Source organism: Ciconia boyciana, chromosome 5 (assembly GCF_034638445.1).
Source record: "Ciconia boyciana chromosome 5, ASM3463844v1, whole genome shotgun sequence".
NCBI lineage: Eukaryota > Metazoa > Chordata > Aves > Ciconiiformes > Ciconiidae > Ciconia > Ciconia boyciana.
Window position 1 is genome coordinate 8167019 of NC_132938.1, and position 14978 is coordinate 8181996.

Below are 14978 nucleotides of genomic sequence, written 5' to 3' on the forward strand. Positions count from 1 at the left end.
ACATACAGAGTGCATTTACATTTTTGAAAGATACATAATTTGCATGCAATGCTTAATGGTAGACTAGATGTTTTTTTCTAATCATTAATCTGGAGCAAAGCAGAAGACTATTGGAAATACTTCTAAGATATCATCAAATGAGTAAGGTTCTCCTAAAGGTTTGGAGTCTTCTGTATGCACTGCTTAATTTTAACTAATTACTAATTCACATTAATAAGACACTAAAAGAGGACAAATATTAATAGATTATGATTCAGCTGGACAGTGCCAAGAAATACAAAATGGAAGCTGATTTTTATTCTTCCTTTTACACCACTAGGGGACAAGGAAAAATAATTAAGATACAGTACACAAAACTTCTTAGTAGATCCAAACTTGTATTTCCTATTTAAGAATAAAGTGGTAGAATTTATAAGAAGGGTAAAAGCAAAGTTGTATTGGTAATTAAACTAAATTTAATTAAATTAAGCCTCGGCTTTATAACTTTGTATGGTAGGCTAAGCAGAAGACATTTATTAACCTAATATTAAAGAACAAAGTACAACCTCTGTATATGAATAACCATACCCAGGAATAACAATAACCATAAATATTTTGTCAAATTCAGCAGGAAACTACAGATTTTAACAAGTCCAAAAGATCATTAGCTTAGGTCTTATCTCCACGTTTATAACACCAACATTTATATTATAAATCAACAGCTGCAACCTAAAGTTGAAAACATGCCAGAAATATGCATAGGTTGTATCAATATTTGCACATGGAGACTAGAACATAAATTAGTTGACACTCAACACTTAAAGCTTCCTCTCTGAAGTTGCAGTATTTAAAGGTTAAAGATTAGACATGCTCCCTCTTGTGTTAAACCAAGAATACACGGAATACATGCTGTTTTCTCTGACATGATGGTTGCTTGGCCATCTGTTCCATTAAGCAAACCCTTTAACTTTGGCTACTAATGTCTGACAAACCTTCACCAATAATTGTCTGGTTTAAAGACAGATACAGCCTGAGCACATAACCTGTATCTATTGTCTATTTGTGTTACATTAAATCAGCTACTGTATTATCAGAAAGGAACATTAAGGGATTACATACAAAAAAATCTGCTGCAAATAAGCTTTTTGGACAAATACATATATGACTTGGTAAATTACACGGAAATTCACACTTCTTCAGTACCTATAAGTGTCACAGGCCTAAGGAGTTAAAGCATGCCAAGTTCAAGCTATTCAGTAACAATAATGATATGGAATATTGAACAGCAAAGTTCCTTCTAAATATTAGCTTACAGAATATTTAAGACAGACAGGAAGAACAGGAAGAATTTACAATGCCACATAATTACGTTTGTAAATACAGCAACAATAGAGCTAAGTTTTCAGCCCTCCACTTGACAAGCTCAGGTGAACCATTCACTGCACAGAGCCCTAATGGAGTCAAAATCCTCCTTACACAAATCCTCTTGCAGAATCTGGCCCCAAGATCATGTCTAGACACGAATGTTAATCCCAGGTGTAACTAACACAAATGTTTTTACTAATATACTTTTTAAACAAAGGCTTTGCACCTGGTGTGGGCTTGGCAAATTACGTTTAGGCATACATTTGCTGATTATGGTCAGTACCAGACTGAATGCCAGGCCAGCTGACAGTAAACACAAGTAAATAGTTTGCAGTCCAAAGCTGAAGACAATCTAACACTCAACTACATGCCTTCACACATTTTCTTTTATTTACCACCAGCCCTTTGTGGTGGATAGAAGATGCTCTCAGTGCAATGGGGCCTATGCACATTGGAAATAAATAACGTTACCTAATATTCTAAGAAACACACTTGTTAAATATGACTTGCTCTTTCAAACCATGAAAGTTAAATGTGTTTTATCATCCTGGAAATATTTATTTTTCTACAGTATTCTACAGACCAGAAATAATATAACCACAAAGTTTAGGAAAAGCAGCAAAAAAATACCACGATTATTAATGGATACAGGTTTGGGGGTCTCTTTAAAGCCTCAAACCACAACAGCACACTACCTGAAACATATCTGCTGACAATGGCAAGCACCTGCACAAGAAACAGAACTTCTGCCACCAACTTCAACAACAGAAGAAAGTTTGTATCACTGCATATACAGCTCCTGATCAGTATGTTTCCACTTTCTTACTGTTACACTGAAAACCTAATAGCTTCAAGGTCTGACAAAGGGCCTTCCATCTCACTCACTAAGGTGCTCAAATCACAGTGAGAAGCTTCATGTAGGGTACTAAAAGAGGGCACATGTTATGGTTGAATCTCAAGATGCTGCCCTCTATATATTATTAAGAAAGTAGCCTTTATATCAATAGCCGGAGGATTAATACTCCAGGAGTGTTTCTATTCCCTCAGACACAGAAGTAGAAGCAGTCTGCAGGATCAGGTCCCTTTTTTTATATGGAAACATTCCCATACACTCAGCAGAGGAATTATTGCTCATTTAAACCAGTGCTTTCCACCTTACAGCCCACCAACTCCCATGGACCACTCTCAGGGACTGAGCAGCAGTCAGCAAGACAAGCAAGCCTTTTGGGTGCAGCGTTACCCTGGCCAGAGAGAGACCTATAACTCCCTCCAGATACAGCTGGGAGCCCGCAAACCCAAGCAACAACAACAACAACAACAAAAAAAAAAGAGGAAAACCCCAAAAATCGGAAACCGCTACTCTAAACTTGCAGCGCATGCCGGTGCTTCGGGCACCGGGCGGGGGGCGGCAGCAGCTCCCCTCCCCAGCCCGGCTGCGAGGGCAGGGGGGGTTGACGTCTCCCGCCGTGAGGGAGCTGCAGGGCTGCGCCGCCCGCGCTCGCCCGCCCCGGGGAGGAGGGCGCTGGGCCGGCGGGAGAAGCTGCTTGCCGGCCGGGCACACTCCTCAAGGGCCGAACGGGAGCCAACCCCCCTCCCCACCCCCCTCCCCCGCGGGGAAGGCGAGACCGGCCCGGCTGCTGAGGGAGCTGCCCCCGCCCCGCGTCTCATCTCACCGGGGAAACTTAGCGCCGGCCCGCCCGGGAGCGCGGCCCCGCCGCGGCCTCCCCTCCGCGGCGAGGAAGCGGCTCGGGGCCGCCCCCCCCCCCCTCCCTCCCTCAGCAGTGAGGGCAGGCAGCTCCGCGGCGGGCTGGGGAAGGGAAGCCGCGCGGGGCGCCTCCGCCTGCCCCGGCTGAGGGAGAGCGGCGGCGAGCGCGGGAGGGCGGCCCGGCGCCGGGGAGAGGGAGTTGAGGGGAAGGGGACTCACGCTGTCTCCGCTATTTAAACCTCTTCCCGCCGCCTCCGCCTCACTGACTCTCACTCACTCTCTCCTCCCCACGGAACTTACTAGGGGCGGCCCCCTCCCCTCCCCGGCCAATATACACACAGCCACACGCCGGGCCGCCGCTGCCGCTGCCCCGCCCACCCTCCCCAGACGCGCCACCCATTCGCTCAACTCCCTGCCCGTCAGCAGGGCAGCGCAAGAGCGTTGGCTGGGGAACCTGCTCATCAAAGCGCGCTCCGCACCGCCTCCTCCGGGCTCCGCCCCTCGTCCCGCCCCTCCCCTTCCCGGACACCTCGGGGGGTGTTAAAACGGCCGTTTTAAGTCACCATGAAAATTTACTTTTCGGTCCCACCTACTGAGCTCCAGCGGAGATTCTGATTGGGCAATGGGAAAGCCCTCTCTATCGCGACTGGGTGGCTGGATGCCCATCACCCCCAAAACTCCCGCCTATCTCGATGCCGTAACTCCACTTGATTTGTCCGCCCATCCAGGCGGCCCCGCCCATTTCCACATCGCTGACCAATCAGGCGCGGCTTCTCAAGCTCTAAGGCGGTGTCAAGGCGCACGAACGGAACGTGCGAAAGGGCGGCCTTCATTGGTTGGCGCCTCCCGCCCCGCTGGTTGCTCTTCCGCCACCGCTGTCCGGCGGAGCGTACCACGCCGCCGCGGCGGCAGGGGTGGGGGGCGGGGGGCGGGCCGTGGTCAGGAGCGAGCGCCGTTGGTTCGTCCCGTCTCCATTAGGGATGGGGCGGAGGAAGGCCTTTATTGCCCGTCATGCCGCGCGCGCTGTAGGTAGCTCCCTCCGGTCCGGGCTAGGGGAGGGCGGGGGAGGAGAGGGAGGAGGTTGGTGCCTAATCCAAGATGGCGGTGCAGGAATCAGCTGCTCAGCTCTCAATGACTTTGAAGGTGCAGGAGTATCCCACTCTCAAGGTGGGTGCCGAGCCTCCCCCTCCTCCCCCGGCGTGGAGGAGAGGGGCAAAGCCGCTAGCGTCCCGCCGCAGCAGCGCTGAGGGGGAGACGAGGGCTTGGCGAGCCGGGCGCCCCGGCCCCCCTTCCTCCCCGCCTCAGGAGCCCCGGGGGCCCCCGGGGCTGTGGGGTGGGGGTGGGGAGGGATTCCCACCCCAGAGTTCCCGCCCGTCCCCGTTTTCCTCCGCTTGACGTCTCGGCTTATGCCGGTACGGCTTCTCCTCTTCCCCTCCCCCTCCGCCGAGGCTGAGGGACGTGCTTGGAATATGCTGCTCTCCCCGGGTGTCTCCGTGCCCTGAGGTGAAGGGGGAGGCCCCCGGGCCACGCTGGGGACACAAAAAGGGTCGTTGAGAGCTGGAGGAGCTGGCCGAGGAGGGAGAGGAGTCGGGTCCTTGTGGCAAGGCGAAGCTGTGGTCGTAGGGGTGATGCGAGGGGGGAGAGGGCTCGGACGGAGGCAGGCTGGGGGAGAGGGTTTAGGGGCGTGTGAGTGATGGCTGAGGAAGACCGAGGGTTGCTTTAAATGCTCATCCCAGATGATTAACTGAATCTACGTGGCGTTGTTAGGAGACGTGTGAAAGGGGAGGGAGTGGAGGCGGTAGTAGAATATGGTTCCCTGGCTTCTTGGTCCCCCAAAGATGGAGATGAGCTTAAAATATAAAAAGGGATACACGTACTGGAAAAGGCTGGAGGCCTGTAGAGACGAATAAGCGAAATACTTACGGTTTGGTAAAAGCAGGGAGTGTTCGTTACGGTACTGAGCCTGTCTGAAGGATGGTAGTTTCCCAAGACTGCATAGCTGGTCTTTGGCTTTAACTAGGTATTGTAAAGCAAATGAAGGACTCGGTACTGAGCGTTAAGGTCATCGCCTCTAAGAATTGTTGAACTGGAAGGATGATGCTCATAGGAATCAATGGAAACCTTTGTTTGAAGTCTTGTGCTGTATATACAGTAGGTCTACCACATTAATAGCAATAGCTGTGGAAGGCAGCTAGGAGAAGGATGTCTGTTGCAAAACGCTTATTTAAACATCTCTCGTGTCAGCGTATCGACATTTTTTCATCTATAGAAGATGTTTATGCAAAGTAAACTTTGTTGTGCTGAGATCACACTGCACTTTCACACACCGAGTACTGTGCGCTCTTTGCAGTGTTTGTTTTGCAGGCTTTCTAGCCATGTTCTTCTTGCGCATGTCCTCCTTCTCCACTCCTAGCTTCGTTCTACTTAGGTCCAAGAAACAGAAGGACAAAGTGTGGATTCCCATTTTACATATGAAGGCTTCCTTCTGTTATCGTGAAGTACTTTAAAGCTGACAGCATCAGGCTTAAATTTTAAAATAGCAGTAAAGAGTGCTCTAGCACTTTCCACAGCCAGAACAATGTGAAGGCATTTAAAGTTAAGGTGGTCATTTTAAGACTGCATTTTAGATGTATTCCAGTTGTTATCACAGCTTTGCTTGTTATGTTCCTAAAAATTACTGGCAGCGAGGATCATGGAATTTTTGTTTTGCTGCTTATGACTTAAGATGAATTGTCAAAATGCCAGCCATTTAAAAGGTAGAGAATATTTTGGACTAATTCTTTTATTTCCACAAGCATTCTTTTTCCCTGAAAAATCTTAACACAAATATACATAAGAGAATGGAATGTTGTTTGTAAAGTTGGGAAGCTAAATAGTAAGAGGGTGAGACACCCTTGCACTGAAACTCTTAATTTCCTAGCAAAGGTGATGTTTATTGATTCTTCCCAGCACCCATTCAACTTCTGGGTTGTTCCTGTAATCTTTAATAGCATTTTTCATTGTTTAAAAAACCTGCCAGAACACTGTCTGCTCAAATCTTTTGAATGTATCTTCTTAAATGTTCTTAACTGTGAGTCATATATCAAAACATTTTAGTGGTGGAGGTGAAAAAGCAGCAGGGAGAAATGAATACTGAGGCTAAAGTCTACTAAAGTAAGTTGATATCAAATCCCATTTTGTTCATTAGGAGGCAGGTGCCTAAAAGCTTCTGTGGGACTCGGCCTCTGTGAATTTTTATTTCCAGTTTATTCAAACACTATGTGAAATGAATGCGTATCGTTTTTATTTTTTTAATTTTGTCCACCGACACAGTAGCTCAGATATTTCTCTTGGGGCTCTGGACACTGGTGATTTTCCCTGATGTGAGTAAAATATAAAAGATTGTAGACTTGTATTTATATCCTTCCTGTTTCTCTCCTCTAGCTTCCTCATGCCAACATCACTAGATAATAGTTGTGTAATAGCTCTACACTTACAGTATGTTCCACAGGGTGCCTTTCATGTGAAAGAGTGCTTAAAACTGCAAAGGGAAATCCCTTTTCCATAGCTGAATTGTGGTTGCTGTAGGAGTGGAAATGCTTCAGCCCTTCTTCAACAGTTTAGCTCAGGGGAAGTAAATGGACTTCTTCAGCTGAATCTAGGGAAGCTATTTCAGTGTACAAAATAATACTTGAATATTGCCCCCCACTCTAATCCCTTCTCCCTTGTCAAGGACAAGAAGGTTGCCAGCTATTCTTCCTCCAAAGTGCTGTGGAATCTTTTTTTTTAAAAGGCCTACTGATAGAGAATTATGCTAGTCTCATATGAGAGCATGTAACATGAAAGCTGGCAATTTAAAAATGAATGAATGCGAACATTGTTATCGTAGTTCTTTGCTGAAACAGTAATAAACAAGTGATGACAGGAAGCTAGATAATTCATACATATCTTCGGAAGTGTGAATAATTATTAAAGTGAACTAGCAAACTGTATGGAGTAAGACCCCGAAACTGGAAGGTGGAAGACCTGAAAGCAGGGATGATCACTTGTGAAAATATTCTTAACTGGGCTGTTCATTGGCAAGAGTTTAGGGTTAGCTGGGCTGCAACTGCTTTAAAAAACAGCTGATCAAAAGGAGAGCTATAGAAGCACAGAATATTTGAGCACTTTCTCAGAGCTGCTGTTTGGCTGCTTTTATTGGCAGCTGTGGCAGAGGAAATACTGGCAGCAGATTTAATAAGATATTAATTTCTCATGGAAATACCATGTTTACCTGACTGCTAAAGAGGGGAACAGGTAGGAGAATCGAATTTTATGAAGCATATATACTGAGTCCATGGAACACAGAATAGCTGAGGTTAGAAAGGACCTCTGGAGACAGTCTCGTGCAATATTGTCCCCTCAAAACAGCGTCAGCTAGAGCAGGTTGCTCAGGGCCATGTCCAGACTGCTCTTGATTATCTCCAACATGGAGACTCCAGCCTCTCTAGGCAAACCTGATCCAGTGTTTCACTGCTGTTATGGTATTAAAGAAAAAATCTTTTGTTTACATGGAATTTTCTGTATTTCAATTTGTGCCCATTGCCTATTGTCCTTTTACTGGGCACCACTGAGAGTAGTCTAGCTCCATCTTCTTTACTCCCCCTATCAGGTATTTATACACATTGATAAGACTTCCCCCAAACCTTTTCTTCTCAAGGTTAAACAATCCCAGCTCTCTCAGCCTCTCTTCCTATGTCAGATGCTCCAAACTGTTAGTAATCTCTGGGGCCTTCTGCTGTACTCACTCCAGTATGTCCATGTTTCTCTTGTACTGGAGGCCCAGAACTGGACACAGCACTCTGGATGGGTCTAACTCATGCTGAGTAGAGCGGAAGGGTCACCTTCCTTGACCTGCTGGCAATGTTTTTCCTAACACAGCCCAGGGTGCTGTTGGCCTTCTTTGCTGCAAGGGCACATTGCTGTCTCATGGGCAACTTGTCCACCAGGACTCCCAGGTTCTATTTGGCAAAGCTGCTTTCCAAGCTGTTGGTCACCAGCGTGTACTGGTGTGTGTGGTTGTTCCTTCCCAAGTGTAGAACTTGGCATTTCCCTTTTCTGAATTTCCTGAGGTTCTTGTTTTTCCATTTCTCCAGCCTGTTGAGGTCCCTATGAGTGACAGCATGACCATCTGGCGTATCAACAACTCCTCCCAGGCTTGTATCATCTACAAACTTTGGAGGTGCACTCTGACCCATCATCTAGGTCACTAATGAAGATGTCAAACAGTTCAGGTCAACTTCTCTTCCCACTGAAACAAAAAAGGTGCAACATTCATTTTTTGCATAATTGGTTGCACAACTTTATTTTTTCCCCTGTTTATGAGCTTCACTATAAGTTGTTGGTTTTGAACATAGCTTTGTACTTTGTTATTATGAGCTACAGAGTACTTTTGACAAAACTTTGAACGTATAGCAGCAAAAGTTGTTCAGTGAAAGTGGTTCAGGCAGGACTTGAGAAGGACAGAAGTAACAGAACTTGTAGCATCTAATGCACTTTCAGTACATCAGTGTACAAAAAAAATATGGCACTTCTAGTTCATTAACCAATTTGTGAAATGTTTCTCAAGTAGAAGGTTGACACAATAAGCGAAACATGGATATGAGTAACAATCAGCTCTGTACTAAGTTGGTGTGAAGGCTTGTCTCTCACACTAGATCTGTCTTCAAATGGGGTACTCTGACTCACGGAGTGTGCATCGAATGTCCATACTGCACATTCGTGTGTTGCTGAATAATGTACTTCCTGTTTCAACACATCATGTGTGCATGTCAGCAAACAAGCGTGACATCTTTTGTACTGCTGCTGTTCTTCTGTACTGGTGTGGTGCTGTGTTTCAAGAAAAATCTGATACTGTGGGACTTCAGAAGAAGTTTGACATTGGAAAGCAGCTGAAGTAGGAATTGGCTCCTGTGGGGATTGGTCTCTTTTCCACCCCTGCCCACTCCCTATAAAACACATTTTAAAGTGATTAATGAAGAAGACACAGTAAAAGTAACAGTCTGGCCATGAGCTAGAGGTGTTGCTTGATTATCAGTACTCCATTGTGCCTGTAGGAAAATACTTCAAGAAAAATTCTCTCAAACATTTTACAGAAGACCTCCTGTTAGTATCTTCAAAGTGAATACTTATCTGATGTTGCAATTCACAGTTGCAGCATACTTGATTTGTAGTGTTTTCACAGGACAGTGCCCTGTGATCTTGTGAGTTTGGTTTGTGTATGTTTCCTGGTATAGAAATAATATGTTTGTATCATAGCTAACATGTTGGGGTCTTTAAATGTTGACATAAAGCAAGAATATCTGTGAAATATTTTATTCTTTGCATAGTGAATGTTTTTCAAGAGCTGGGAAACAGGACAAAAGATGAGCTTCAAACATTTGCTAGATATCGTAATAGGAGGAAAATGCTTCACAACTTGGTGTGATTGGAGTGGAGCTCTTACTGGATGTTATGGACCACCCAGTGTCAATTTTTCTTATCTCTAAACCTCTTCCCACAGTCTTTCAATTCAGTAGTTCCTATATTAATCAGCATAATAGCGCACCTTTTGGGCCCATAGATTTAGGAAAGTATTGTTGTGGCAGGTGGGTATTCACTATAAGGGCACGCTGGCAAAATCCATCAGTCCTTGTAAACTCAAAAAACTGCCTTCATTGTACACTTGGCCTCCCACAGCTTACAGCTTGAAGATAGATTATATAGGTAGTATTTGCTAACCCAGAATGTGAAATATGCTATATTACTTGATTACTTACAATACATTATTGCTTATTTAAATAAAGCAAGTTTTTGTTAGGATATCTTTATTATGATAGCCAGTAATTTAACTACTTCACAACTTGCTTTTGATTCACCTCAGCTTTTTTTGAGTGCTCTGTGGATTACCTTGAGTTGTAAACTAGTGAGAACTAAAGGAAAACAGATAATATATTGAGTAGAACTTTGGTCATTCATATACTCTGACACAGGTCTGCTGAATCAATAATCCTTAATTATTTGTCTTAGGAGAAATGCTGTCACTTCAGCTGGAATAGGTTATTTTGGGAGCGATCTGATTGGAAATGGGATCTCTAGCTTAAAGGCTCCAGCCAGGATCATGGTGTCTGGACTGTGCAAACACACAGGAGGACGATGACCTCTTTCATTTAAAGAGGTGATACTGTGATTAAAATGAACAAATATTTGGAGAAGAAAGAAGGATCAAAACAAATAAGGGACTTGCCTGGGACACAAACCTGCCGTGTGACCTTAGCTTAGCAACTCGACCGCATCTTCGGGAGGGAGGAACGCTTAGGTTTTTGTTGGTACTCAGATATTTCTACTGAAAGGAGAAAAGCAAAGAAGTTTCTTTTGAGGCATGAGTCCAAAATGGCAGCTATGAACAAGTGTATTGAAAATTACTGGTCTTTGCTGTCCTTAGTGTGGCTCTAGACAGGACTCTAAAATGGCTGTCAATTTGCTTACATAAGGATGCAAGACAGTTTTATATAACTGTAAAATGGCTTTGTAAAGCACTTAATTTTGTTGTTGGAAGCCTTCTTCAAAAGTTCATAATGTATTCAGTAATAAGTTACTAGCAGTTTGTGTAAAAGGATAATATTTTGAAGGATTAGAATTGCTTCTGTTGAGTAAGTACATGTGTAGCAGATGGATAGTCCAAGAATTTTCACTGCTAATTCTCTCCTGGATTGAAGTAGCAGCAGCTTTGAATATTATAATGATATTTTCTTTCTAGACACAGCTGCTCTAGAATATGCAGTACTGTCTTCCTGAGTTGTAAAACTGACGTGCTTTTAACTAAGGAAAACTACTAGGCTTTACACTTCAAAAACGTTGAAACTGTTTTTAAAAATAAGTATTTTTTTAATCTAAGTGATCTGCAACTGTATTCAGGCTTATGAAATTATTTTGTCTGTTTTGATCTGTATCTCTTCAAGAGTTTATATTAATGCCTGTACCTAATTTAACCTAAATCTAGTCATTATTCTAAGCCTCTCATTCCTGAAATATTACTACTTCTCCTTTCTTTTAACTTTCTTTTCCTTTTTTGATTTTGCCTAGAACAAGGAAAAAATACTGTTATTTCAAGGGATTGATAAGAGCTACACATCAGAATTCTGCGAATAAGTAGTGATATAATTTACATTTTGGATGAGTTCAGTGACAAGTAATGATGCTGACTCAGTTCTGAAATAATCCAATAGTTATAGAGGAAGTGTATAAAAATACAGAATTTCAGTAATTCTGTATGGAAATGCTTAATTGTTACTGGTTTGAGGGAAAACTTACAATAGTTTATTGTACCCTGCCTCATTTTTCAAATGGCATCATGTATAACAGATGTCCTCTACTTCTCTGTTTTGTTGAAGGTGAGCACGGTGATCTAATTTAGTCTCAAGGAAACAGCTTAATGCTCAAGGTGTTTCTTGCTGAGTTTACCTTTTCTCTTGACACTGTTTGTTTATTAAAACTATTTAGGAGATGCTTAATTTTTCTTCCATATTCCTATACTTCCTCTTTCCTCTTGCGCAAAATAGAGCTAAGTTGTCTCTGCTTCTGTTTTTTTGAAAGCCAGTTTCATCACTGCACTTCTCACTTTCTTTTCCATACCTATCTGTGGCTAGGCTTAATTTCATGTAAGGGCACAATATGGCATTTGAAAAAGCTTGTTTATACCTCAGAAAGTCTTCAACTGAATTATCTTGGAGACCTGTAGATTCATACAAATCTCTGGTGCTTTTCAGGTTTTATAAGCTAACACAATTGAGGAGAGGAAGCACATCATTTTTCTGACCCTTGAAAGGAGAGCATAGTTCTGTAATGGTTCCCCCCACCTAATCTGGTAGGACTCTTATTTTATTTTTCTTAACTTTTTTTTTTCTTCCCACTAGTTATCTGACTTCATATACCTGAAAACTGACTTCATACACCTTAAAAAATCCATTTCAAATTCCCACCTGCCCATGATTCAGGTCATTTGAAAAGACACATAATGTAGATATTTGTGTTTAGAAAAATTCTACACTTCGTGGCAAGGAGTTGCTTTCAGCTGTGAGACTGTAACGTTAAAGAAGGATGATTCACACAGACATCAGTAAAATCAGGATATATAGTTAAACTTCCCTGCATATGAGTTGGTACTGCTCTCAAGTTAGACCTGATTAACTTCTTTCTCCCAAATACAGGAGGAAATTGGATGTTCTGTTATAGAATTGCAAACCTATGTAAAAGATGCTTCTTTCTGTTGTCGATACTGTTTTCTGTGAAAATCAGTTTTTAGAAAATAAACCTTTGAAAATTCCTGTTAACAGGAGACTGGGGAGTTTCCTATATGCAGTCACTGTAGGGTGGAAACTCTTTCTGATTAATGTTGTGGTCTGAAAGCCATTGTTTGGGTTTTAGTTTCCATTTTTATTTGGAATTCTTCAGGCTTGAATCTGCATAAGTGAAGAAGGAAAGTAGCCTGTGTTGTAGGATGTAAACAGATGAGTTTCAGAACTGGTGCTAGAGGTCTAGTGTAAGGCTAAAGACTTGTGGGAGGATAAAGGCTTACATTTTTCACAAAACTTTAATTATGAAAGAAACATGTGCAATTCAATCTTTCAGTATTACTGTGTACCAGTTAGGAAAACTTGTGGGCAGCATCAGGCTGGTATTTGAAGTTTCATGCCATAGCCATTACGCTTTGGCCTAACATCCTACACCTCTCAAGGAGTAGAAATGCAGGATGTTACAGGTTTTTATAAATAAGTTTACATGGCTTAGGGGAAATCCCTTTCTCCTGTGACCAGTCCTCCCCTTAATTCTCTGTAAATTCTCTGATAAATGCTGGTAAACACACCTTTCCTGAAGTAGTCTGAGGATTTTTTTGTATAGCTGTGGAAGAAAGACAAAGTAGAAGACTTCGTTTCAGTGCTTCTGCTTTCTTAAGTAAAATTTTAGTGAGATTCTTAATACATGTAATTGATTTTTCCCTTCCCACCAATGGTTTATTGATGCGGAAATACTATCCTGACTAATTAAAGATGGAATAATGTACATCAGTTAATGTGACTTTTAGAAAGGAAAGTCATGCCATGTGAAGATATTGGACTTCTATGTTAAAAAAAAAAAAAGGAGGTGGTGATGGCGGATTTAGTTGATAGCTTATTCGTATTACTGAATGTTTTTTGGAAATATCCCTTACCAGGAACTCTTGAAAGAAAGACCACTTTATGTGGATAGATAACTGGGCAAGACAAGAAACAAACATCAAGATTTAGTAGCCAACCTCTGTAATGGAAGAAGGTTAGTGTTAGGGTTCTGCTGGCATCTGTGCTAGTACTGCTGACATTCAGCTGTTTGAACAGCCTGGAAGAGAGAGTGAGTGCTGAGATGATCCAGTTTCCTTGATGATACTAAGATAATCAAGGTGTTACAGATACAATCCAAGTATGAAGCATTAGAGAAGAATAATGAGAGACTGAATGGCTATTAAAGTAGTAGATGAAATTCAATATAGACAAGTGTAGTGTGATACAGTTTTTAGGTATGGTGGAAAGAAAAACAATCCTAATCTTGTATACACAATAACTGAGTCGGAAATTATTATCATTGCTCAGTGGGATCTTGGGGTTATAGTGAATGTTTTTGGGGAATTATCAGGTTAATGTTGACAAACTTAGGACAGAAGTCTTGGGAAAGGGAAGAATGGAGACCCTCATTACGTAGGAATGAAAAATCCATTATATCTTCTCTTAAGTAATATGAGTTATCTTATTTTCTCCCTTCCCTCATCCTGAAAAATGATGTAGCAGAACTGGAAAATGTCTACAGAAGGGCAAGAAGGATTAGAGATATGGAAACACTGTCTTCTAAGAATGGTTTAGAAAGAGCCTATTCAATGTCAAGAGACATGAGAGGCATAGAAGAGTGAATGTTTCCTGTTTTCTTCCAAAACAACAACAAAAGGGTTTCAAATTAGGCTAGCAGTTGACAAGACAAAACCAAGGAGTGTTTCTTCACACAATGTGTGAGGCTGTGAAATGTCTCACCACAGGATGTTGCAGTGCTGAAATTCTACAGGTCAACAACAACAACCAGAGTTCATGGATGAGAAATACCCCGTGGTTTTCTGCTATAAATCTCCCACCTCTGACTCAAGAAGCCCAAAGAGATTGTTTGGGATTAGTAACTTTATGTTCTTGCCTTCTTTGAAGTGCCATCCCCCTTCTGGATGTTGTCAAACATAGTGACAGAGACGGGACTTTGGGTCTTACCTGGTATGACCTTTCATATCTCCATATGGAGATGAATCTGGTGTCTAAATTAGCAATGAGGATCTATGATCCAGTCTCTTTCTAGAAGAATTCATAAAGTTATGGTAGGAAAGGACCTCTGCAGACAGTGTAGTTCAGGCTTCTGCTCTAATCCAGGCTAACTTCAAAGCTAATTTGAGTTGCTCAGGGTCCTGCCTAGTTCTGAAAGTTCCCAAGGGTGGAGATTCCACCACCTTTCTGGGCTGCTGTTTCAGTGCTTACCAACTCTCCTGGTTAAAATATTTTTTTCCTTATGTCCAGCTGGAATTTTCTTTGCTGCCAGTTGTCAACTCTGCCTCCTTCTTTTTTGCTCTGTAACTCTGAGAAAAGTCTGGCTAGCTCTTATCTATAACCTTCACCTTTAGGTAGTGGAAGACTTCTATCAGATTGTGCTGCTCCCAACTCCCTGTAGCCTTCCCTTCTGCAAGTGAAACAAGCCTGCCCCTCTCAGCCTCTCTTTGGATTTTGTAGCCTCCAGCCAGCTAACCATCATGGTGGTCGCTTTCTGGACTCTTTCCAGTTTGTCTCTTTTTTGGCAGGGGTGGGGGGAAGTGACCTGAAAACCGGACTCAGTATTCCAGATGAGTCTGCATGCGTGCTGATCATAAAGA

At 42.8% G+C, this 14978-nt stretch overlaps 2 protein-coding genes across 5 annotated transcripts in view; one reads left to right on the forward strand and one right to left on the reverse strand.

Moving 5' to 3' along the window:
* The window catches only part of CTBP1 (C-terminal binding protein 1), a 251168-nt gene extending 247832 nt beyond the window's left edge, over positions 1–3336 (reverse strand). Inside the window, exon 1 of the mRNA XM_072862795.1 lies at positions 3269–3336. The gene's annotated coding sequence lies outside the window, so the exon portion shown is untranslated. The remainder of the gene's footprint in view (positions 1–3268) is intronic.
* Positions 3337–3933: 597 nt separating this feature from the next.
* Positions 3934–14978, forward strand: part of MAEA (macrophage erythroblast attacher, E3 ubiquitin ligase) — a 52688-nt gene continuing 41643 nt past the window's right edge. For 2 of the 4 annotated variants that reach the window (XM_072862802.1, XM_072862804.1), the window contains exon 1: positions 4085–4216. In XM_072862802.1, the coding sequence (XP_072718903.1) occupies positions 4148–4216 (69 nt within the window). In that variant the 5' untranslated portion in view covers positions 4085–4147. The other 2 variants (XM_072862805.1, XM_072862803.1) reach the window with 2 other exon arrangements.